The sequence below is a fragment of the Coregonus clupeaformis genome, chromosome 37 (assembly GCF_020615455.1).
Source record: "Coregonus clupeaformis isolate EN_2021a chromosome 37, ASM2061545v1, whole genome shotgun sequence".
Classification (NCBI taxonomy): Eukaryota; Metazoa; Chordata; class Actinopteri; order Salmoniformes; family Salmonidae; genus Coregonus; species Coregonus clupeaformis.
In genome coordinates, this window is record NC_059228.1 from 24860854 (window position 1) to 24887517 (window position 26664).

Sequence of the window (26664 nt, forward strand, 5' to 3'; positions counted from 1 at the left end):
ATGACAGTGATGTGCTGCTTACACAGTTTAGTTTACATATTACAGTTTATTCTATGAAACATTGTGTTGGGTTGGAGGGCCTCTAAATGTTTGCTCGAATAATTAAATGGCCCTCTTATGGAACCCCCAATTCCGTGCCTAAAGTAATTGCATAGGCTGTTATAGCCTAAATGAGTTTCATATAGGCTAGTTTAATGACAAAACGACAGGGTGAGTGTTTTTGGCGATGCCCAAACTAGCACTCAAATCTAACAACCTTGTGAATCAGATCCCTAGCCAGATCGAGTTTCGCTGTGCTGCGTCAGCTGCTCGGATCAAAGGGCGTTCCAGAAGCTTTGTGTTGATGATTGTAACCGTGAGAATTTGACAACGCAAAAAAAATTATAGGCTATGTTGGGGCAGTCAGTGACGCACAGTCGTGGTTACCGTCTGGAGCGCACACCGAGTTTGTCTCCAGCATGACGGCCTGCGTCCCCAAAGAGGAAGAGATGCTCTAATTGGTTTCTCAATAAAGGATCATCAATAGTTCCCAACTTCCCTGGAGGGTCAGGGTCTCTGTCTGTGGACAAGCGCTGCTCGGATATATCAACCGATCGCTCGGCTGTTTTAAACACCGATTGAAATCCCCTCCTCTCATCACCATCTGAAATAAACACGTGGATTGCAAAGGGATCCTTCTCAATACGCACGGCGGAGTCTCGTTTATCCATTGGAAACAACGGAATTCTGACCGTAAATATCGGAATTGTGTTTTTCGAGGGGAAACAACGGTGAAGTGTCCGCATATTTCAACATGAGCGACCTGGAAGAGGACTTTGCCAAGATTTTAATGTTGAAGGAGGACAGGATACGAGACTTGGAGAGGCGTCTGGCAGACAGGGAAGACGAGATCCAAGAATTGAAGAGGAAACTGCACAAATGTCAGTCCGTATTGCCCAGCGCTCAACTTATAGGACCGAGGATCAGGACTCGGGCACAAGGCATCTCGGCGGAGCCTCAAAACTACCAAGACCTTTCGAGACAAGCCTTTCGGAAATATGTCAAGTCCGACTGGTAAGAGAGTTTAAACTGGTTGTTATTGGTGTCGATTTATTGAGGGTTTATATACAGCAAAACAAGTCTGTTTATCCATCGTGTGCAATTGATGGGGTATAGAAAAAATGTAGCCTAATGGTATGGTTTGCATTTAGACTAGCCTACTTGAAACAGATAGGTAGAGTTGAGTGTGATGTCAGCCCATTGGATGTCAATCATTCACAATCATAACAGGGCTGAGCCCTCCTACTGTGGAGATGGAGACGCGCTTCCATGAATGGGGTAGCGTGAGCGCGTTCATTCTTGGGGCCGATGGCGTAGCTTATGATTGATCCAATCCATCTTTGCATTCCCACCGGAGGTAGAGTGGAGGAAGCGCGATGCATTATTGATTTTAGTAGCTGGATGCTGAGCGCCTGAAATGCACGTCTGAGGATATTTAAAGGGATTGTTCACCCAAATTAAAAAATGACACATCATTTTCCTTACCCTGTAAGCAGTCTATGGACAAGGTATGACAGCAATCCATGCTTTGGTTTAGTGTCCCTGGCATTTAGCATTTAGCATTGGCACAAATCCCATGGGACCGATATTAGCATTTTTCGAAAATCATATTCAAATCATCAATAAGTGTATGGAAAGCCGTTTCAACATACATTCATTTATATTTTTTATATCAATAACTGTATTTTTTATATCAATAAAGGGATTTTCAATATCAATCATTATAATTTTTGATATCGATAATTGCATTTTTGATATAAATAGATCCCCATAGGATTCAATAGAGACATGTTTTATTGGTAATTTAAATGTTATATCAATAATTAGAAGTTTTGATATAAAAATGTAATTATCGATATCAATAATTTGAATTATTGATATAAAAAATATAATGAAGAGGAGGGTGGAACGAGCACCAAGAGACAGTCTTCACATAAAGTTGCCTTAAAATTAAATAAAAACATATATATATATATATATATATATATATATATATATATATATATATATATATACACAACCTACTCCACATTTCTAAATTGAAAGAACATTTTCTTCTTAAAAAATTTTTTTCACGAAAATGTCTTGATTACATGTACTGTATGTTGTCACACCCCATAGTTAACATTTGGTGGAAGCACCATTGCCAGCCATTACATTTGTGTATATGTTGTTTTTAATAACCTTTATTTTGACAGGGAAGTCACGCTGAGACCCACCAGAAGACTTTCCGAAAGGTGTTGAGTGATCAGGAATGGTCTAGTAGTCTCAGTCCTGACCTAAATCTGCTTGAAAATCAGTGACAAGCATTGAATATTGCTGTCCATCAATGATTTATATAAAAATTCAATGAATATACAGTACCAGTCAAAAGTTTGGACACACCAACTCATTCCAGGGTTTTTCTTTATTTTGACTATTTATTACATTGTAGAATAATAGTGAAGACATCAAAACTATTTTGACTTCACTTGAAGAAACTTTCAAAGTTCTTGAAATGTTCCGTATTGACTGACCTTCATGTCTTAAAGTAATGATGGACTGTCATTTCTCTTCGCTTATTTCAGCTGTTCTTGCCATAATATGGACTTGGTATTTTACCAAATACGTTTATCTTCTGTATACATTTTACATTTTTACATTTTAGTCATTTAGCAGACGCTCTTATAGTTAGTGAGTGCATACATTATATATATTTTTTTCATACTGGCCCCCCCGTGGGAATCGAACCCACAACCCTGGCGTTGCAAACGCCATGCTCTACCAACATCCCCTGCCGGCCATTCCCTCCCCTACCCTGGACGATGCTGGGCCAATTGTGCGGCGCCCCATGGGTCTCCCGGTCGCGGCCGGCTACGACAGAGCCTGGATTCGAACCAGGATCTCTAGTGGCACAGCTAGCACTGCGATGCAGTGCCTTAGACCACTGCGCCACTCGGGAGGCACCTCCCCTACCTTGTCACAACACAACTGATTCGCTCAAACCCATTAAGAAGGAAATAAATTCCACAAATTAACTTTTAACAAGGCACACCTGTTAATTGAAATACATTCCAGGTGATTACCTAATGAAGCTGGTTGAGAGAATGCCAAGCGTGTGCAAAGCTGTCATCAAGGCAAAGGGTGGCTATTTTGAAGAACTTCAAATATAAACATATTTTAATTAGTTTAACCATTTTTTGGTTACTACATGATTCCATATGTTTTATTTCATAGTTTTGACGTCTTCACTATTATTCTACAATGTAGAAAATAAAAATAAAAATAAAAAACCTGGAATGAGTAGGTGTGTCCAAACCTTTGACTGGTACTGTATGTTAAAACAGCTTTCCATAATAAGTGACTTTGTTGAGCTTCACAATACATTTTAGATACTTTCGGATGATTTAGACTTGAAAAATTATAATATTGGTCCCATGACTTGAATGGGATTTTTGCCACAAAATCTTGAATGTTAGCATTTGGAAACAGTGCCAGGGAAATAAAACCAGTGCATGGATTGCTGTCATACGTTGTCCATAGGCTGCTTACAGGGTAAGGAAACCACTTTCATTTTGTAATTTGGGTGAACTATCCCTTAAATACTCCATTAGAAAACTCTTTGTTTGACAATATGCTATCCTCATCACCTTGCTTTGCGCCTTTGTAGCTTCAGTGTTTGATGTTCTAAATTATTAGGGTTCCTTCTTTGAAGGACCGACTCCCTTGGTCTGGTAACTGACTGTGAAATGTTACATCATGATAGCAAACACAGAGGAAATTAATGGATACAGATATGTTATTTTAGAATGGGATGAATGCCTCTTCTGTAGGCCTAATCAGATTGATTCAATGATATCCGGCCTAATAAGTTACTAAGCATACACTTCAGAGAAAGTATTGATGAAAAGATTTGAATATATTCCTGACAATTTAACAAGGGCAATTCAATAAATAACACCTACATTAGGTTTCTGTTATTCTATAGGCTTCCTCAACAACACAAGCCCATTCATAAAGTCGGCTTCACTGTGGATTTCCCTGTCATTTCCTTTTTACTCTCTGAAGATTTGTTTCTGTGATATTGACACACACAGACACACACAGACACACACACACACACATCACATTTCCTCAGTACAGTAATAAAAGCTAAGTAGGACAAATGGCTTGTAATAGGGTCGTTCCACTTCAAAAAGCACAAGAAAGAGGATTTCGACACCCACCATCTCAGATTGTCCTGAAATTGCTTCTGTAGTTAGTAACAGATAAAATTAGAATCCATTAAACATTTTGTCGAAATGTAATTTGATCTCTGAGAAGTTAACCTAATTGATTGAGCCCAAACTGGCCATTATAATTTATAGGATTCAGCTAATATTCAATAAATATAGGTCCCAACATCCGATTTGGACCAGACTTCTTCCTACTAATGAGTAAGACATGAGAAATCCAATTTATTTGGGGTCAAAAAGCAAAGAACCGCCCCCCTCTCACAGGCTACAAGTGAAGAAAGACACATCGGGGATGCAACTGCGCCCGTCTTTATCCAATTCTGAGGCGCATATTGAAGATATGTCCACATTTACTTTTTGTCAGCCAACATGATGAGTAGGCCTAATGAACAGCAAAAACACTAGCCTATTTCAATCTACTGTCCCCCATAGCAGAAAAGTTGACATATTCTGTGCGAGAAATAAATATTCCAAACATAGTCTGGGACAGTTGTGTGATGCGATTGATCCCAAATTAATACAACCACTTGCATCAAAAACCCTTCACATTATAAGCGCAGCAATGCGCACATGGCAGTAGGCTATAAGCGCAAATGTTCCATTAGCGGGAAAACACCATTCTCAAAATTGCCCGCAAATGCGATCATGCATGTAATGCTTTTATTATAAAGGTATATTTTTATGGTGAAAATTATCTTCCCCAAACTTGAAACTCATATGCTGCGTATGTACAGTCTGCCAGTTAGGCTCTAAACCTGTTGTAAAGCGGATTAATGTGCTTCATTTTAAGAAGTTATTTGGCCACTTTAGTTGTGATACAAACCTTATCAAAACATATAGGCCAATGGGCTAGGCTACATGAGGTGTGTGACTATGATTTGAAAAAGTCGCAAAAAAAAGTAATACGCTGTTTCTTGCCGTACTGGACACAAGCTGGGCATCATTCTGAAGTAATAATATATTATTCACAAGTGATAGGCTAATATTGTCACCCATCAGACTATTCTTGATTTAATCTTGTCTTTACATATACAGTGAGGGAAAAAAGTATTTGATCCCCTGCTGATTTTGTACGTTTGCCCACTGACAAAGAAATGATCAGTCTATAATTTTAATGGTAGGTTTATTTGAACAGTGAGAGACAGAATAAAATCCAGGAAAACGCATGTCAAAAATGTTATAAATTGATTTACATTTTATTGAGGGAAATAAGTATTTGACCCCCTCTCAATCAGAAAGATTTCTGGCTCCCAGGTGTGTTTTATACAGTTAACGAGCTGAGATTAGGAGCACACTCTTAAAGGGAGTGCTCCTAATCTCAGCTTGTTACCTGTATAAAAGACACCTGTCCACAGAAGCAATCAATCAATCAGATTCCAAACTCTCCACCATGGCCAAGACCAAAGAGCTCTCCAAGGATGTCAGGGACAAGATTGTACACCTACACAAGGCTGGAATTGGCTACAAGACCATCGCCAAGCAGCTTGGTGAGAAGGTGACAACAGTTGGTGCGATTATTCGCAAATGGAAGAAACACAAAATAACTGTCAATCTCCCTTGGCCTGGGGCTCCATGCAAGATCTCACCTTGTTGGAGTTGCAATGATCATGAGAACGGTGAGGAATCAGCCCAGAACTACACGGGAGGATCTTGTCAATGATCTCAAGGCAGCTGGGACCATAGTCACGAAGAAAACAATTGGTAACACACTACGCCGTGAAGGACTGAAATCCTGCAGCGCCCGCAAGGTCCCCCTGCTCAAGAAAGCACATATACAGGGCCGTCTGAAGTTTTCCAATGAACATCTGACTGATTCAGAGGAGAACTGGGTGAAAGTGATGTGGTCAGATGAGACCAAAATTGAGCTCTTTGGCATCAACTCAACTCACTGTGTTTGGAGGAGGAGGAATGCTGCCTATGACCCCAAGAACACCATCCCCACCGTCAAACATGGAGGTGGAAACATTATGCTTTGGGGGTGTTTTTCTGCTAAGGGGACAGGACAACTTCACCACATCAAAGGGACGATGGACGGGGCCATGTACCGTCAAATCTTGGGTGAGAACCTCCTTCCCTCAGCCAGGGCATTGAAAATGGGTCGTGGATGGGTATTCCAGCATGACAATGACCCAAAACACACGGTCAAGGCAACAAAGGAGTGGCTCAAGAAGAAGCACATTAAGGTCCTGGAATGGCCTAGCCAGTCTCCAGACCTTAATCCCATAGAAAATCTGTGGAGGGAGCTGAAGGTTCGAGTTGCCAAGCGTCAGCCTCGAAACCTTAATGACTTGGAGAAGATCTGCAAAAAGGAGTGGAACAAAATCCCTCCTGAGATGTGTGCAAACCTGGTGGCCAACTACAAGAAACGTCTGACCTCTGTGATTGCCAACAAGGGTTTTGCCACCAAGCACTAAGTCATGTTTTGCAGAGAGGTCAAATACTTATTTCCCTCATTAAAATGCAAATCAATTTATAACATTTTTGACATGCGTTTTTCTGGATTTTGTTGTTGTTATTCTGTCTCTCACTGTTCAAATAAACCTACCATTAAAATTATAGATGATCATGTCTTTGTCAGTGGGCAAACATACAAAATCAGCAGGGGATCAAATACTTTTTCCCCTCACTGTACTAAATAATATATGTGTGAAATTTGTTTTGATTTAGAATGGACCATTATCATGCACCTGTCTTGAAACAGGGGCAGGGAGAAAAATAAAAGTTATCTACTGTATGCACTTAAATAGCTGTATGCTCTTTTCCTGTGGTTCATTTTCATGCCAGCCAGGTAGGCTATATTCCTGTTTTAAAGAGAAGAAATGTGCTTAATAGTAGGAAAGTTGAGAAATAAATATAGTAAACCTAGCCTATAGAAAGCTGGTGGGGTCCTACTGTTTTTAATAGAGGCCATCACTCTGTTTTCTCACGCAATTTCATAGCCTATATAAGTATTGCGCAACATGAGCTCATGGGCTCTCATTAAATGTTTTATTAGATTTTCGATTACATTTGCACGGATGTCAGAGTGATTAGAGGGACAATAGAGTGCTGAGTACCAGGCAGTTAGTTAGTTTGGTAGGCTACTAATGACCATCAGCAGCATCAGAGCTTGGAGAAGCCTAATTATCGTGACTAAACGGTCACATGGAATTTGACTGCCGTAACAGCCCTACCCACACCCCATGCCAATTTCACCCCAACAACCAGTATCAGTTCTCTATGTTTGACATGTAGTATGAAGCTGTGGTTCGGAGTATTGCTTCTTCATACTATGTAATGTATTCCCTGTGAATCTGGTGATGGTTATTTTCCCCTGTTCCCCTGTCCCCTTGCATTATTTACCATCAATTAGTATGAAAGTACTAGATTTTGACCACTAGATGCTGCTGTTCCTGCTATACTGCCACACTATTTTATAAATTTTGCTGGTCTCGTGTTTATTATTTAGATCACAACATTTCCTTTGCAACTTTGGGTAGAAAACCAATAGCTTTTGCTGACAATTCATACCAGTCCTCCATAAAAGCAAATCAGTTTTTCCTTCTCTTAGGCTTAATCTGTGTCCAGGAAATGGCCTCTTCGTGTGTGTTAGATCATTCACGGTGAACAAGCAAACCATTAGGCTACAGCAGTTCTAATGGTTTCAATGTTATGGTCTCTAACGCTCTTCAATGGTAAAAGTCCCAAACACACACTATATTGGGCTGGGTTGGGTTTAAATGTCACTAATCACACTACAGATAGAGCTGCTTTCTAATAATGTTATTGAAAACATAAGATTGCCATGCAATAGTTAATAATTGTATTATTTTATTAGGGTTGTCGCAATATTTTAGCCCCTAGCCCATTTCTCCATCAAAGATTTGTGCTTATAGCAAAAGTCTTCATATGATAATTGCACCATAGGGATAGCCCTCTCAGAGAGATGCTACGTGTTGGACTATTCAAGGAGAGTTGGGGTTGAAGAATTAGGTTGCTAAGAGCAGGACAAACTGAATTGCTTTCATGGAGAACTTACTTGAATTGTAATGATGGCCACACAATTTATTTTCATCATGAGCAAAAGCTATTGGTTTTCTAAACAAATTTGCAAAGAAAATGTTGTGATCTATCAGATGTTTGTAGTATTTTTTTGACTGCTCTGGGGGTTGATCACTTACATCTCGTGGTCTTGACTTTCAGAGTTGCAGAATTGGTATTGGAAGGTATATACAGTATTTTTGGCTTACAGCTAGCTGGCTGTTTGGATTCAAATAATGCAGCCCCGGCTCTATTGTTTAATCTGTCGGGAAGAATTACAACAAGTACTGCATGCTGTGTCTAGAGGTGGCAGAAGAGGCTCAGGGACTGTTCTTAACCACTGCCAAGATGTGGTGGTTTTTTCGTGCGCTTTACTGCAGCTGTGGCATCACCCAGGTGGGTGCCACATGTTAAGCAATGGAGGACAGTACCTATGGAGGAGTGGGTCCTATAGAGGAACTGACTGTTGGAGGAGCAGATGTTGTGCACTGTTTGTCAGACTGTCTTTGTTTCTCTCTGGCTGTACCATCGATGCCCCCTCCGCTGGAGCTACACTGCCTTTCCAATCCAAACTGCCTCAACTCCCAGCCTTTCATCCAAAGCCAAATAGAGACATTCAATCTCAATCTCAACCATTTCAATGTGAATGTGTTGTTTGTTTGTTTCGCTTTTTATGCGCTTTGAGATTATTTTCTGTAATGAAAAGAGCTCAACAAGTTAAATAAATTATTAGTATTATTTTATTATTATTATCTATATAATAAACACAAGAAACCAGCAGAATGGATGAAAGAGTGTGGCAGTATAGCAGGAACAGCTGCATCTAGTGGTCAAAACCTGGTAGTTTCACACTAATTTATGGTAAATAATGCAAGCGACTTCAATGACTAATATCTCTGAACAGGGGAAAATATCCGTGGGTGTTTTGACCATTTCATTGGATTTTTCATTTGTTCATTGGTAGGAAGAAGTTTGGTCCAGATCGGATGTTGGGTACTATATTTATTGAATATTATCTGAATGCTATAAATTAAAATGGCCAATTTGGATGCACTTAATTAGCTTAATTTCTAAGAAATCAAATTACATTTCAACAAAATAATGTTTCAGGAATGCGTATCTTACGTGTTTCTAACTACAGAAACGATTTTAGAACAATCTTAGATGGTGGGTGCTATGGCTTGCTGAAATGACATGGAATGACTCAATGCCAACATGATGTGCACAGACTGAAATTACAGAGCCAAATTGTGTTAACATGAGCTAATTTGTGGCTAGATAATTTCCCACTGTCTCTCGTCATGGTTAATTTACATTACTGAAAGTCAAGACTAGATTTGGGTTATTAACTGCCTACAGTTATCAAATACTAACCACAATGTGGGTCTGGATTAGATTGGAAACAGAACCCACTGTATAAACAATAACAGGCCAAAATAAACTGATTGTCAGGTAACCAGATAAAAGGAATTTACATTTTTACCCAAACAAATTGCTCTGAAAGAACTAAATGACAAGAAGATTACAATAGCGTTAATGAATTATACAGTGCTCTGTCAGGCCATAATGATCCATCTGAAAAAATAAGAATAACATGAATTTAGAAATGTTTAGAAATAATGTTTTCATGACAAATGTATTCAGGCCTTTAGGTCTGCTGGTGTTCCATAGCGAGTCATGGTAAAGCGCAGTGATTTTCAGAAGTTAGGAACTAGTGTCACACGGATGAACAAAATCTTGATTTTTCCACAGTTTGCAAGGCAGCTTGCTCCTGGCAACGTGTCGCTTTAGCATGACGCCATCTGTCGGAAGACAATGTCATTATCCATAAAGAGTAATGCCATTAAAGTGCAAAACAATTCCTTTCAAGTTTTCTGGTATTTGTTCTCTTTCTATTAAGAAGAATATCTTTAGGGCTGCTGCTGTAGTAGTGGTCCAAGGCCACAGGCAGCTGATGAAAAGGATGGCATGTCTGTCGTTATTTAACGGATATGGCTTTGTCTACCTGCTCGTGGCTCTGCTAGGGGTCAGAGACACCGAGACAGAGTGACCTCTATTAGTGTCAGAACCTGGCACCAGCCATCATCGGATTACAGAGCATGGAGCAATGGATCCTGTTCCTATTGATCGCCATAGGAAAGGGCTGAGCTGGAAGTATAACGAGGTGAAATCTAAAGCCTGTCTCCGACACGGAGTTGGTTTGAAGGGCATAAGGAGGGATGGAGGGAAAGGAGGGGATGAGAGGAGGAAGATCAAAGGGAGAACACATGTTTAAGGTGTAATGTACATTTGGCCATAAAGTATGTGGCACTTCTAGAAGTAGCCAGAAGGAGTAGGGTCAGGTGTCATTTAGGTTATTATCTACTTATTTGGTTGCTGAAAGTTGACCTATTGACCATCATTGTGGAGTAAAGGTGTACCTAATGCTTCATTGTCAAGTTTCAAGTTTCAAGTTTTAATGTCACATGCACAAGTACAGTGAAATGCCTTTCTTGCAAACTCAAAACCTAACAATGCAATAATCAATAACAATGTATTACTGGAAAAAACACAAAAAATAAGATTAGGATATATGAAATACAAATTAAAGTAAGTAAGCATACTATATACAGGAAATATTTAAAAATTCATATCCAATACCATATTTATATGTGCAGGGATACTGGAGTGATGGAGTTAGATATGTATAGGGGTAAGGGGACTCAATTTCGAGTCTCATAGCAAAGGGTCTGAATACTTATGTAAGTAAGGTATTTCTGTTTTTTATTGTTTTATAAATCTGCCAAAAATTACAACAACCTGTTTTTGCTTTGTCATTATGGGGTATTGTGTGTGGATTGATGAGGGGAACAAATAATTTAATCCGTTTTAGAATAAGGCTGTAACATAACAAAATGTGGAAAAAGTGAAGGGGTCTGAATACTTTCAGAATGCACTTTATGTGCATATTATGTGTGTCACGGTTTCGGCCGAGGCTGCCTCTCTTCCTTGCTCGGGCAGGCTTCAGCGTTCGTCGTCTCCGGAATACTAGCTGCCACCGTTGCATGTTTCTATGTTCGTTTGCTTTTGTCTGATTGTTGTTACACCTGTTATCGTTTAGTGTAATTAGTGTCCTATAAGTTCTCGTTGTGTTTGTCTAGTGTTGTGTGTTATTGTTTTACTGTCGTGCCGGTAGGCTGTTATTCTACTGTTTGCTCGGTTGAGCTATTTCTCCATATTTTTTGGAGTGTTTTGTCGCACCTGTTAGTGCGCCCGTTATTTTCGCCTACGTGCGGAGTTTTCGCCTCAGGGCATTTATTCGTGATTGTTTTTGTGTGCTTCTACTAAAGTCTGTTGGACTAACGTTCTGCGTCCTGCGCCTGATTCCACCACCACACCCACCAACATCTACCTTGACAATGTGTGAGTGAGAAAATGATGGACTGTTTGTGTGTTGTGTGTGAGTGTGTAGGGCCCTGTGAGTAGAGCATAGAGATAAAAGGTAAATAAATAAAAGCTCAACGAAGATACAAGGTAAACTCAGTCCGTGTTTATTTTGTTAGCTATTTATCAGTCGTATTGCTTGGGGATAGAAGCTGTTCAAGAGCCTGTTGGTGTCAGACTTGATGCACCGGTACCTCTTGACGTGCGGCAGCAGAAAAATGTATATGGCTTGGATGGTTGGACTTTTTAACGATTTTCCCAGGCCTTCTTTTCACACAGCCTGAGATAGAAGTCCTGGATGGCACGGAGCTCGGCCCCAGTAATGTACTGGGCTGTCCACACAACCCTCTGTAGCGCCATGTGATCTAGTGCGGTGCTATTGACATACCAAGCAGTGATGCAGTCAGTCAATATGCTATCAATGGTACAGCTGTAGAACCTTTTCAGGATTTGAGGGTCCATGCCAACCTCCTTAGGGGGAAGATGCACTGTCGCGCCTTCTACACGACTGTGCATGTGTGTTTGGACCATTTTGAATCTTTAGTAATTTGGACACCGAGGAACTTGAAGCTGTCTACCTGCTCCACTGCCGCCCCGTCGATTGCATCGTCTATGAATCTGTTGGGGTGGTATGCAATTTTGAGGGGGTCTAGGGTGGCTGGGATGATGGAGTTAATGTGTGCCATAACCAGCCTTTCAAAGCACTTAATGATTACAGAAGTGAGTGCTACAGGGCGGTAGTCATTGTGGCATGAAGCCTGTGGGGATTACAGACTGGGACAAGGAGAGGTTGAAAATTACCGGGAATATGCCTTCCAGCTGTTTTGTGCATGCTCTGAGAATGCGCTCTGGAATACCTTCGGATTAAAGACCTTTCTCATGTCCGCCTCGGAGAGCGAGATCACCCAATCCTCTGGGTCGGTGACAGCCCTCACACCCAGCTCGATGTTGTTGTTGTCACGTTCGTCGAGGAGTGAAGGAGACCAAAGCGCAGCGCGTTGAGTGAACATGACTTTATTAGAGTAAAGACACGAATGACAAAAACAATAAACAAAGACGGCTAGTGAAGTCCACAGTTACAAATACTGAAAACGGAACAAAAACCCACAACCCTCATGAGAACACAAACAGTTTAAATATGGCTCCCAATCAGAGATAACGAGCCGACAGCTGACACTCGTTACCTCCGATTGGGAGTCACACGACACTACAATTACTCACCCAAAACACAACCAAACGAATACACCCTATACAACAAAACCCCACAACAAAACCCAACAAAACAAATACACCCTGGCTCAAATACAAAAGTCCCGGAGCCAGAGTGTCACAGTACCCCCCCCTAAAGGTGCGACCTCCGGGCGCACCAGCATACAGTCTAGGGGAGGGTCTGGGTGGGCGTCTGTCCACGGTGGCGGTTCTGGCCCTGGTCGTGGTCCCCACCCCACCTTAGTCACCACCCGCTTCCCTAGCCTCCTCCACATGACCACCCTCCAACTTACCCCACCTGGATTTAGGGGCAGCACCGGGCTAAGAGGCAGCACCAGGATAAGGGGCAGCACCGGGCTAAGGGACAGCATCGGGCTAAGGGACAGCACCGGACTCAATGGCGGATCCTGGCTGGCTGGCTCTGGCGGATCCTGGCTGGACGGCTCTGGCGGATCCTGGCTGGACGGCTCATGGCTGGCTGAAAGATCTGGCTGCTCATGGCTGGCTGACGGATCTGGCTGCTCATGGCTGGCTGACGGATCTGGCTGCTCGCGGCTGGCTGACGGATCTGGCTGCTCATGGCTGGCTGACGGATCTGGCTGCTCATGGCTGGCCGACGGATCTGGCTGCTCGCGGCTGGCTGACGGATCTGGCTGCTCATGGCTGGCCGACGGATCTGGCTGCTCATGGCTGGCTGACGGATCTGGCTGCTCATGGCTGGCTGACGGATCTGGCTGCTCATGGCTGGCTGACGGATCTGGCTGCTCGTGGCTGGCGGAAGGCTCTGGCTGATCCTGTCTGGCGGAAGGCTCTGGCTGATCCTGTTCTGGCGGAAGGCTCTAGCGGCTCCCGGTCTGGCGGACGGCTTTGAAGGCTCATGGCAGACGGGCGGCTTTGCAGGCTCAGTACAGATGGCCAGTTCAAGCGCCTTAGGGCAGACGGGCAGTTCAGGCCCCGTTGGGCAGACGGCAGACTCTGGCCGTCTGAGGCGCACCGTAGGCCTGGTGCGTGGTGCCGGAACTGGAGGTACCGGGCTGAGGACACGCATCTCAGGGCTAGTGCGGGGAGAAGCAACAGGGCATGCTGGACCCTGGGGACGCACATAAGGCCTAGTGCGGAGAGCAGGAACAGGGCATGCTGGACCCTGGGGATGCACATAAGGCCTAGTGCGGAGAGCAGCAACAGGGCATGCTGGACCCTGGGGACGCACATAAGGCCTAGTGCGGAGAGCAGGAACAGGGCATGCTGGACCCTGGGGACGCACATAAGGCCTAGTGCGGAGAGCAGCAACAGGGCATGCTGGACCCTGGGGACGCACATAAGGCCTAGTGCGGAGAGCAGGAACAGGGCATGCTGGACCCTGGGGACGCACATAAGGCCTAGTGCGGAGAGCAGCAACAGGACGCACAGGACTCGGGGAACACACAGGAGGCTTGGTGCGTGGTGTAGGCACTGGTGGGAAAGGGCTGGCGACGCGCACCGTATCCCTGGTGCGAGTGGCCGGAACAGGCCGGGCCGGGCTGGCGAAGCGCACCGTATCCCTGGTGCGAGTGGCCGGAACAGGCCGGGCTGGGCTGGCGAAGCGCACCGTATCCCTGGTGCGAGTGGCCGGAACAGGCCGGGCCGGGCTGGCGCAGCGCACCGTATCCTTGGTGCGAGGGGTCGTAACAGGCCGGACCGTACTGGAGGCACACACCACTGGCTCTACCCCGGGAACTGGAACGGGCCGGACCGGACTGGTAATACACCCCAGTACCACTCGCCGTGCCCCTACATCTCCTTTCCCTACTTTGACCAGTGACCCCCGTAACCTGGTTGCCTCTTGAATTCGCCCCTTCTCTGCCTCCCTCAGCCCTGTGGCAGCCTCCTGCTGCCCAGCCGCCTAGCCATGTGCCCCCCAAAAAACTTTTTTGGGGTTGCCTCTCGTCCTTCCGACGATGGCCCTGCTGACGCCGTTGCTCCTCTCGCCGTCGCCTCTCCACCGTTTCGCTCCATGGACGGCGATCCATCCCATCCAGGATCTCCTCCCAAGTCCAGGACCCCTTTCCGTCCAAAATCTCCTCCCATGTCCAGGAAGCCTTTGGAGCTGGGTCCTGTTGCCGCTTGACACGCTGCTTGGTCCTTTTAAGGTGGGTTTTTCTGTCACGTTCGTCGAGGAGTGAAGGAGACCAAAGCGCAGCGCGTTGAGTGAACATGACTTTATTAGAGTAAAGACACGAACGACAAAAACAATAAACAAAGACGGCTAGTGAAGTCCACAGTTACAAATACTGAAAACGGAACAAAAACCCACAACCCTCATGAGAACACAAACAGTTTAAATATGGCTCCCAATCAGAGATAACGAGCCGACAGCTGACACTCGTTACCTCCGATTGGGAGTCACACGACACTACAATTACTCACCCAAAACACAACCAAACGAATACACCCTATACAACAAAACCCCACAACAAAACCCAACAAAACAAATACACCCTGGCTCAAATACAAAAGTCCCGGAGCCAGAGTGTCACAGTTGTTGTCAAAGCGTGCATAAAATGCATTGAGTTTGTCCGGTAGAGAGGCATCATTGGGCAGATCATGGTTAGGTCTTCCTTTGTAATCCGTAATGGACTGTAGCCCTTGTCACATGTGGTGGGCGTCGGAGCCTATGTAATATGATTCCACCTTATTCCTATATTGTCTGTTTGCTCGTTTGATGACTCTGCGGAGGTCATAGCGGAACTTCTTGTACTTATTCCTGTCTTCGGCCATAGCATCAGGGTTGTCTACGATAGCTCTGTGTACGGTAGCCCTGTTCTTTAGTTTAGCGCCAACCTCGTGTTAATCCAGGGCTTTTGGTTGGGGAAGCAGCGAACCCTCACCGTGGGCACAACGTCGCCGATGCATTTTCAATGTTATCAGCGGAGTCTCGAAACATATTCCAATCAACGCTAGCAAAGCAGTCCTGTAGAATAACCTCTGATTCTGGTAACCATTTCTCAACGGAGCAAATTGCGGGTACTTCCTGTTTCAGCTTCTGCTTGTAAACAGGAAGCAAGTGTACGTCGTCATGATCTGTCCCGTTGGTAGCAAATCCGCGATCGGAGGTCATCCATCTTATTATCAAGTGACTGTACATTAGCCAGTAGAATGGAGGGAAGAGGTATCCGGTTTTCCCTTCGCTGTCACGTTCGTTGTATAAAGGATCGGACCAAGGTGCAGCGTGGTATGCGTACATAGTCGTATATTTTAATTAACACCGACAAAATAACAAAATCCAACAGAACGTGAAGTTCAAGAGGCTAAACATCAAACAAGCCAAACAGAAACAAGATCCCACAACTAAGGTAGGCAACATGGCTGCCTAAGTATGATCCCCAATCAGAGACAACGACCGACAGCTGCCTCTGATTGGGAACCACACCCGGCCAACATAGAAATATATAAATTAGATTTCACACCCTGACCAACCCAACTAGAGATCTCAATGTCAGGGCGCGACATTCGCCATAATCTCACCAGGATCCCCCCTCTCTTGCCTCTGTAACTCCGGCGTTTCCTCTTGGATAGGCCGAAAATTGGGTTGGAATTACAGAGAGAGCCCAGGGCAGATGAGTCGAAGTAGAAGCCTGAATTGGGGTAAGTAACTGCCAATCTAATGTTCAAGAGTTCTTGTCGGTTGTAAGAAATAATAACGTATACATTTCGTGAAAATAGAGTAAAAATAAACAACAAAATAATCACAAAATAGCAAAGTTGGGTCGGAGCTTGACAAACGGCAGCCTTCCAGTGGATGTAAATAATGCCTAGGGCCAGGAGTTGATGTGATCAGTACCCTACTCCCTACAAATGTAAAAGCATTGGTTTAAAAGGAAGTGTTGGGATGCAGGGCATGTTTTCCTGGTCATATCACTTGGCCAGGAAAAACTCTTGGACCTAGAATGCCTCATACAGTTGTAGGATCTTAATTTGAGCCAGTTTGCTACAGCAGGAAAATAATCCTGCAACAACAGGAAATGTGAATTATTATTTGGATTATAATTATTGGACATTTTTGTAGGGGTTGATACATTTTTCGTAAGGGAAAATCAATTCTGGAATTTCAAAGTGGAAATTACAAACTTCAGAAGCCTTTTCAAACCTCAAATATACTACATGTTTTACATTTCCTGGAAAGTTTATAGAAATTCTCCTGCAACAGGGGGATCAAATTAAGATCCTGCATCTGTAGGTCTGTAGGTTTGTGTAATGAGGTCTCTAGTAAAGTATTTCGTTTACACTAATACTTGATCTCCTCACGAATGACGTCTGAAGCTAAAAGGGAAACGAGTATAAACTTGGCTCTTAAACTGTTCCTTGCATAAGTGATAAGCATTCTTGTTTTACTATATCATATATTATGTCCGAGTTGTTTAAACTTTGTTGTCCCTAAAGCACCCACTAAAAGGTTCAGGCTCTTGATCTTCAAGCCAACTCTCATCGCCACACTATTACAGCCAATATGATATATCACTGTCACCATATCATAGCCAGTCTTACAGTGCTGTAATAGCATTGTCATAGCACGGTAATAACATGGTAAAAACATCTGTTGAATTGTTGGGCAGAACAAACTCTTCTATCTAGACCTTTTGAAAACATAGAGAAGGATCCTTCAGACACAGTTTGTGGTGTGTGATCACAGTTTGTGGTCCTCTATAGCTTAGTTGGTAGAGCATGGCGCTTGCAAAGCCAGGATAGTGGGTTTGATTCCCAGGACCACCCGTATGTAAAATGTATGAACGCATGGCTGTAAGCCACTTTGGATAAAAGTGTCTGCTAAACTGCATATATTATTATTATTATTATTAATATTATTAGGATATATATTACAGTTCAGCATGATTAGGGTCCGATAATGGGATTTCTCTAGATCACTGGTTTCTGAGATTCATTGATCAAAAAGTGTGTGTGCATCAGACATTGTATTTAGTGTTCAGATCTTCTCCCCAACTGCTCAGTCACTGGTATCACATACAACCACAAGAGGGCACATTTTATATTTTTTCATGTCATCATACTGTCTGGTGACTGGCCATGGTAGAATGAACAGAGCTACAGCTCTTTCTAACCACAAATAAGATTCTAACCATTAACACCAAACCTCGACCTTAACCCTGACCCTACCTCTAATGTAGGCTACTTGTTGGTCATTAGTGACGATATTACAATGGCGTTTCTGGCATGACCATCTAGTGACTACCGTCCTTTGATTTTACAATATCACACATCACTGCATTTTGATTTAACATAAACCCTCAGCTGCATTGACCTTCATCAGTGATATAACGTATTCTGGATGAGACCAGTGAGTATAAGGTCTAATGAAGTTCAGTGGATTTCAGATGCATTAATGACATAACACAAGCTGACACCACAGCTCAGAGCGAAGACACTGCAGATTAGATAAGGAACGTGCTGGTCATTACCTCACCAGAGGAATACAGTGACCTCCCACTCAGAAGGTCACCATCATCATCCTCATCATCACCCTTCATCCCTCTGCCTTTATGTGGTGTATTTGAATCCTGTCCTATAGTCTCTAATCCTTGGATTCTGGCTTTTTTACCCCTCGTGCATCAGAAATCTGAATGGACTAAAAAAGGTACACTACATGACCAAAAATATGTGGACACCTGCTCGTCGAACATCTCATTCCAAAATCATGGGCATTAATATGGAGCTCGTCCCACCTTTGCTGCTATAACAGCCTCCACACTTCTGGGAAGGCTTTCCACTAGATGTTGGAACATTGCTGCAGGGATTTGATTCCATTCAGCCACAAGAGCATTACTGAGGTCGGGCACTGATGTTGGGCGATTAGGCCTGGCTCGCAGTCGGCGTTCCAATTAATCCCAAAGGTGTTCGATGGGGTTGAGGTCAGGGATCTGTGGAGGCCAGTCAAGTTCTTCCACACCGATCTCGACAAACCATTTCTGTATGGACCTCACTTTGTGTACAGGGGCATTGTCATGCTGAAACAGGAAAGGGCCTTCCCCAAACTGTTGCCACAAAATTGGAAGCACAGCATCGTCTAGAATGTCATTGTAGGCTGTAGCGTTAAGATTTCCCTTCACTGGAACTAAGGGGCCTAGCCCGAACCATGAAAAACAGCCCCAGACCATTATTCCTTCTCCACCAAACTTTACATTCGGGCAGGTAGCTTTCTCCTGGCATCCGCCAAACCGAGATTCGTCTGTCGGACTGCCAGATGGTGAAGTGGGATTCATCACTCCAGACAACGCGTTTCCACTGCTCCAGAGTCCAATGGCGGCAAGCTTTACACCACTCCAGCCGATGCTTGGCATTGCAGATGGTGATCTTAGGCTTGTGTGCGGCTGCTCAGCCATGGAAAGCCATTTCGTTAAGCTCCCGACGAACAGTTATTGTGTTGACGTTGCTTCCAGAGGCAGTTTGGAACTGAGACAGATGAGTGTTGATGAGTGACAGATGAGTGTTGTAACCGAGGACAGATGATTTTTACGCGCTGCGCTTCAGCACTCGGTGGTCCTATTCTGTGAGCTTGTGTGGCCTAGCACTTCGCGGTTGAGCCGTAGTTGCTCTTAGACATTTCAACTTCACAATAACAGCACTTACAGTTGACCGGGCAGCTCTAGCAGGGCAGAAATTTGACGAACTGACTTGTTGGAAAGGTGGCATCATATGACGGTGCCACGTTGAAAGTCACTGAGCTCTTAAGTAAGGCCGTTCTACTGCCAATGTTTGTCTATGGAGATTTCATGGCTGTGTGCTCGATTTTATACACCTGTCAGTAATGGGTATGGCTGAAATAGCCGAATCCAGTAATTTGAAGGGGTTTCCACATACTTTTGTATATATAGTGTATTAGCATTATTGTAATAACGCTACTTCTTTTGGAGTGGCTGCCGATCCGAGTTCTCTGGAATCCTCTTTCCGACAGCAAACGGTTTGAAGCTTCTGGAATTCTCTACTTTACGCACAGTCTCTGCTCTATTCATTCGGCTGCCCAGAAAACTGGCTACTCTGGTGAATTTCACTGATGAATGGTGCTTGTTTATTAAAGTTAGATCAAAGCTGAATCAATGTGCGCAAGATCATGTAATGATAGTATTCTACACAACAGAACCAAATATAATAGCATATAACGTTACTGTAAGACAAAAAACACCACCTAATTTAAAAACACCAACTAATTTATTATGAGATTTCAGGATGATTGTGCGAATGGTCACATTTTTCTCACATACAGCCAAAACTCAACAGCGCGCGTCACTAAGCAAAATACACTGAGTATACAAAACATTAAGAAAACCTGCTCTTTCCATGACATAGACTTACCAGGTGACTATGTCTTTCATACTGGCCCCCCGTGGGAATCGAACCCACAACCCTGGCATTGCAAACACCATGCTCTACCAACTGAGCTACATCCCTGCCGGCCATTCCCTCTCCTACCCAGGACGACGCTGGGCCAATTGTGCGCCACCCCATGGGTCTCCCGGTCGCGGCCGGCTACGACAGAGCCTGGATTCGAACCAGGATGTCTAGTGGCACAGCTAGCATTGCGATGCAGTGCCTTAGACCACTGTGCCACTCTGCATTCCTGTGCAACACTTTTGACACCTTCTATAGTCCATGCCCCGACGAACTGAGGTTGTTCTGAGGGCACAAATACTAATTTTCACAAAGTCTGCTGCCTCAGTTTTTATGATGCCAATTTGCATATACTCCAGAATGTTATAGAAGAGTGATCAGATTAATTGCAAAGTCCCTCTTTGCCATGAAAATGAACTGAATCCCCAAAAAACATTTCCACTGCATTTCAGCCCTGCCACAAAAGGACCAGCTGCCATCATGTCAGTGATTCTCTCGTTAACACAGGTGTGAGTGTTGACGAGGACAAGGCTGGAGATCACTCTGTCATGCTGATTGAATTAGAATAACAGACTGGAAGCTTTCAAAGGAGGGTGGTGCTTGAAATCATTGTTCTTCCTCTGTTAACCATGGTTACCTGCAAGGAAACACGTGCCGTCATCATTGCTTTGCACAAAAAGGGCTTCACAGGCAAGGATATTGCTGCTAGTAAGATTGCACCTAAATCAACCATTTATCGGATCATCAAGAACTTCAAGGAGAGAGGTTCAATTGTTGTGAAGAAGGCTTCAGGGCACCCAAGAAAGTCCAGCAAGCTCCAGGACCGTCTCTTAAAGTTGATTCAGCTGCGGGATCGGGGCACCACCAGTGCAGAGCTTGCTCAGGAATGGCAGCAGGCAGGTGTGAGTGCATCTGCACGCACAGTGAGGCAAAGACTTTTGGAGGATGGCCTGGTGTCAAGAAGGGCAGCGAGGAAGCCACTTCTCTCCAGGAAAAACATCAGGGACAGACTGATATTTTGCAAAAGGTACAGGGATTGGACTGCTGAGGACTGGGGTAAAGTCATTTTCTCGGATAAATCCCCTTTCCGATTGTTTGGAGCATCCGGAAAAAAGCTTGTCCGGAGAAGACAAGGTGAGCGCTACCATCAGTCCTGTGTCATGCCAACAGTAAAGCATCCTGAGACCATTCATGTGTGGGGTTGCTTCTCAGCCAAGGGAGTGGGCTCACTCACAATTTTGCCTAAGAACACAGCCATGAATAAAGAATGGTACCAACAAATCTGACAAAAATATCTAAAAACACTGAAGCAGCAAACTTTGTGAAGACCAATACTTGTGTCGTTCTCAAAACTTTTGACCCATGACTGTACATAACTAAAGAAGATCTAAATACATATTTTTATTTGAGTGTGCAAAGCTGTCATCAAGGCAAACGGTGGCTACTTTGAAGAATCTCAAATATATAATATATTTTGATTTGTTTAACACTTTTTTGGTTACAACATGATTCCATATGTGTTATCTCATAGTTTTGATGTCTTCACTATTATTCTACAATGTAGAAAATAGTAAAAATAAAGAAAAACCCTGGAATGAGTAGGCGTGTCCTACCGTTTGACTGGGACTGTATATGATTTTATTAATATTTTGGGGGATTCTGATTTTTCAGGGGGTGCTGCAGCACCCTCAACACACCTATTTCCCCCGGCTATGCATGTATTTCAATGGCAACTCAACCTTAGCCAAAGCCAACGTTGGTTATTGTTATTTCAGGAGTGCCTATGGTATCTGGTCCAGTTGCCCTGTAAGTTTTGTTCTCACAGAATTCACTCACGTGCGCACAGGCTGCATTGTACCTCGGATTCCTGTAGGTGCCCTTCTCGCCTTGCTCTCTCTCAGGCAGAGAGAGAAAGACAAAACTACATTTCCAGACTGCAGTGCTCTCGGGGGTTCACCTTCAGTGTCGCCTCCTCCACTATATTTGCCTATTTAAATATTCAGAACCTGTCGTCAACGGAGAGCAAGCCGTTTGGGAATCAAGGACTGGAGGGAGGATATATGTTTAAAGCTGTTGATGCGCAATACAGTTTTCAGTCAGGAAGAGGAGGAGAAGGAATAGGATACAGTATCGACTGGATAGCTTTGGATAAAGTTTTGTGAAGTTCCCTTTGCGTCTGGGATTAACATGGGTACCTTGCGCGACCTCCAATACGCGCTTCAGGAGAAGATTGAGGAGCTGCGGCAGCGGGACGCACTCATTGACGAGCTAGAACTGGAGCTTGACCAGAAAGATGAACTGATACAAAAACTACAGAACGAACTAGATAAATACCGGTCCGTTATCAAACCGGCCGCCCAACAGGTCGTCAAACAGACCGAGCTGCACGAACACCAGCGAACGAAGAGACAGGCGATATCTGCCGAACCCACCGCATTCGACATCCATGATCTTAGCCATGTCACGCTGCCTTTCTACCCCAAAAGTCCACAGTAGGTGTACAGTTACAACAGGGGTGCCTGTTTCTGCATTACTGTATGATGTTTTGACGTTATGTGATACAGCCCGTGGCTGTGTTTATCCATTGTGCATTAATTCTAAGTGTGCGTATGGCGCATCAGGTGTGAGACCTGTCAGAATCATATTATTGATATTTCAAATCAAGGGTTTCCCGCAGTTAATTATTTTTCTTTCTGCCCTTTGACATTGCGTTGTGTATCAAATGGTATACCTTATTTGACTGTAATGGCTCAGTGAATAAATTCTTTAGAAGCTGAAAGAAGAATGTCAATTAATTAATTAATTAATTTATCCATCCATCCATGAATTATTAAAGATGCACTATGTAGAAATTGCTCAATTTCCTGGTTACTAAAATTCTAATAGTTCGCCTAATTTCAGTTTATGTGACAAAACAAGCAAGAATAGTGTAGAGAACCATTGTACCATCTAAACAGCTGTGAAATATATTTTCCATATCCAACAATATTGTATTTTCAGCTGTTTGAAGCTGGTGTACAAAACCGAAAGTAAAAGAGCAAAAAATATACTTACAAATGGGCTAGCATAGAAATATTGCACATAGAACAGATCTACCGCTTCTTAGACTTGCTTTCAATGAGAATTACAGATCTTTAAGTCAAATTTTGATGTGAATTTTGTGGGTCCCCAAAAAGTTACATATTGCAACTTTAATTCATTATCTCTCTATCTCTCTCGCTCACTAACTTGCTCACACACACACCAGCCTGGCAGAGTCAGTCAGTAGGATATATGCAAATGGCTGTGGGTGAGTACATAAACAGGAGAATGACAAAGGGCAGAAAATACCAGCTTCATTACAGCTTTTTTACTGTTGAATAATAAACTCATATAGTTTTCTGTAGATTCATCATGTCTGACACCCAACAGGTGCACTGTAAAGGGGTTACCATGAATTCGACAGTAATTTACAGGCAGCTCGGTGGCAAGTAAAATCCAGTATTTTATATTACAGTACAGTTACTGTAATATAAATATGGTATCAAAGCAAGTTCTGTGTAATGACACAGTACAATACCGTAACATTGACTGTATTATACTGTAATTAAGCTAATGCTTCCATAATCGGAATGAATGGATGAATTAATTAAATTCATTGAGGGGAGGGGTTTGTATTTCACAATATTTTACTGTAATTACCAGGGATTGGTGCAAGAAGGTTGGTTACTAGGTAAAGTGTTTACACATTACAGCATATTCATTAAGGCATTAAGAAAGGCTTCCAAATTGAAAACAATTACAGGGCAAAACAGACCAAAAGGACATGGGAGAATGCTCAACCATTTAAGGTTCAAGACTAGCTGTCACTCCAATCTGTCCGCTATACATTTTAAATTGATGGGGCACTATAACCACATATAGTGTCTTCAGAAAGTATCCACACCTCTTGACTTTTCCCAAATTTTGTGTCACTCACTGGCTTACACACAATACCCCATAATGTGAAAGTGGAGTTATGTTTTTAGAAATGTTTACTAATTAATTTAAAAAAAAGCTGAAATATCTTGAGTCAATAAGTATTCAACCCCTTTGTTATGGCAAGCCTAAATAAGTTCAGGAGTAAAAATGTACTTAACAAGTCACATAATAAGTTGCATGGACTCACTCTATGTGCAATAATAGTGTTTAACATGCTTTTTTAATGACTACCTCATCTTTGTACCCCACACATACAATTATCTGTAAGGTCAAACATTGAATTTAAAACAGATTCAACCACAAAGACTAGGGAGGTTTTCCAATGCCTCGCAAAGAAAGGCAACTATTGGTAGATGTGTACAAATAAAAAAAGCAGACATTGAATATCCCTTTGAGCATGGTGACGTTATTAATTACACTTTGGATGGAGTATCAATACACCCAGTCACTACAAAGATTCAGGCATCCTTCCTAATTCAGTTGCCGGAGAGGAAGGAAACCGCTCAGGGATTTCACCATGAGGCCAATGGTGACGTTAAAACAGTTACAGAGTTTAATGGCTGTGATAGGAGAAAACTGAGGATGGATCTACAACATTGTAGTTACTCCACAATACTAACCTAAATGACAGAGTGAAAAGAAGGATGCCTGTACAGAATAAAAATATTCCAAAACATGCATCCTGTTTACAATAAGGCACTAAAGTAAAACGGCAAACAATGTGGCAAAGAAATTAACTTTATGTCCTCAATACAAAGTGTTATTTTTTGGGCAAATCCAACACAACACGTCACTGAGTACCACTCTTCACATTTCCAAGCATGGTGGTGGCTGCATCATGTTATGGGTATGCTTGTCATCGGCAAGGACTAGGGATTTTTTTTTTGTTGTTGATAAAAATAAATGGAATAGAGGTAAGCACATGCAAAATCCTAGAGGAAAACCTGGTTCAGTCTGCTTTTCAACAGACACTGGGAGACAAATTCACCTTTCAGCATTACAATAACCTAAAGCACAAGGCCAAATATTCACTGGAGTTGCTTACCAAGATGATGTTGAATGTTCCTAAATGGCCTAGTTACAGTTTTGACTTAAATCAGCTTGAAAATATATGGCAAGACTTGAAAATGGCTGTCTAGCGATGATCAACAACCAACTTGACAGAGCTTGAAGAATAAAATAAATAAAAACGTGCTAATATTGTACAATCTAAGTGAGCAAAGCTCCTAGAAACTTACCCAGAAAGACTCACAGCTGTAATCGCTGCCAAAAGTGAATCTGACATGTATTGACTCAAAGGTGTGAATACTTATGTAAATTTTTTTAAATAAATATTTCTGTATTTAATTTTCAATACATTTGCAAACATTTCTAAAAACATGTTTTCACTTTGTCATTATGGGGTATTATGTGGGGTGTGTAGATGAGTGAGAAAAACAAATAATTTAATCAATTTTGAATTCAGGCTGTAACACAACAAAATGTGGAATATATCAAAGGATATGAATACTACGGTAGGAGTTAAATTAGTACAGCATTCTCACTCAAGTGTGCAACAAATATAGCCCCTTACAAGGCATGCCTCAAAATATGTTAATGGGCCAGAAACAACAAAACCATGCACCAACTAGTTGTCAAAAGGTTTTTGCCGCTCCAAAGACACAGTACGGTACTGTATTCTGTGGGGTGGAATTACAATACCATTTGGGAAATACAGCAATTTTCCCACAATGCACCATCATTTACAGTATGCTGCAGGAAAACGTTTCAGAGTTTTTTACTGTTGATAATACCTAAAATTAGTGTATAAATTACAGTTTTCCGTTTCAGTGTGGGTTGAAATCTAGGATCAGTCAATATGTGTAATATAAAAAATATATATATATTTCACCTTTATTTAACCAGGTAAGCCAGTTGAGAACAAGTTCTAATTTACAACTGCGACCTGGCCAAGATAAAGCAAAGCAGTGCGATAAAAACAACAACACAGAGTTACATATGGGGTAAAACAAAACATAAAGTCAAAAATACAACAGAAAATATATATACAGTGTGTGCAAATGTAGCAAGTTATGGAGGTAAGGCAATAAATAGGCCATAGTGCAAAATAATTACAATTAGTATTAACACTGGAATGCTAGATGTGCAAGAGATTATGTGCAAATAGAGATACTGGGGTGCAAAAGAGCAAAATAAATAACAATATAGGGATGAGGTAGTTGGGTGGGCTAATTTTAGATGGGCTGTGTACATGTGCAGTGATCGGTAAGGTGCTCTGACAACTGATGCTTAAAGTTAGTGAGGGAGATAAGAGTCTCCAGCTTCAGAGATTTTTGCAATTTGTTCCAGTCATTGGCAGCAGAGAACTGGAAGGAATGGCGGCCAAAGGAGGTGTTGGCTTTGGGAATGACCAGTGAGA

The 26664-nt window shown here is 42.7% G+C and overlaps 1 protein-coding gene across 2 annotated transcripts in view; it reads left to right on the top strand.

The window, feature by feature from the left end:
- The first annotated feature begins 441 nt into the window (after positions 1–441).
- The window catches only part of LOC121553393 (cGMP-dependent protein kinase 1), a 169753-nt gene continuing 143530 nt past the window's right edge, over positions 442–26664 (top strand). Inside the window, exon 1 of one of the 2 annotated variants that reach the window (XM_041866461.2) lies at positions 442–1053. In XM_041866461.2, coding sequence (XP_041722395.1) covers positions 794–1053 — 260 coding nt within the window. In that variant the 5' untranslated portion in view covers positions 442–793. Of the gene's footprint in view, positions 1054–22307; positions 22778–26664 lie in introns of those variants that run through there. The other variant, XM_041866460.2, reaches the window with a different exon arrangement.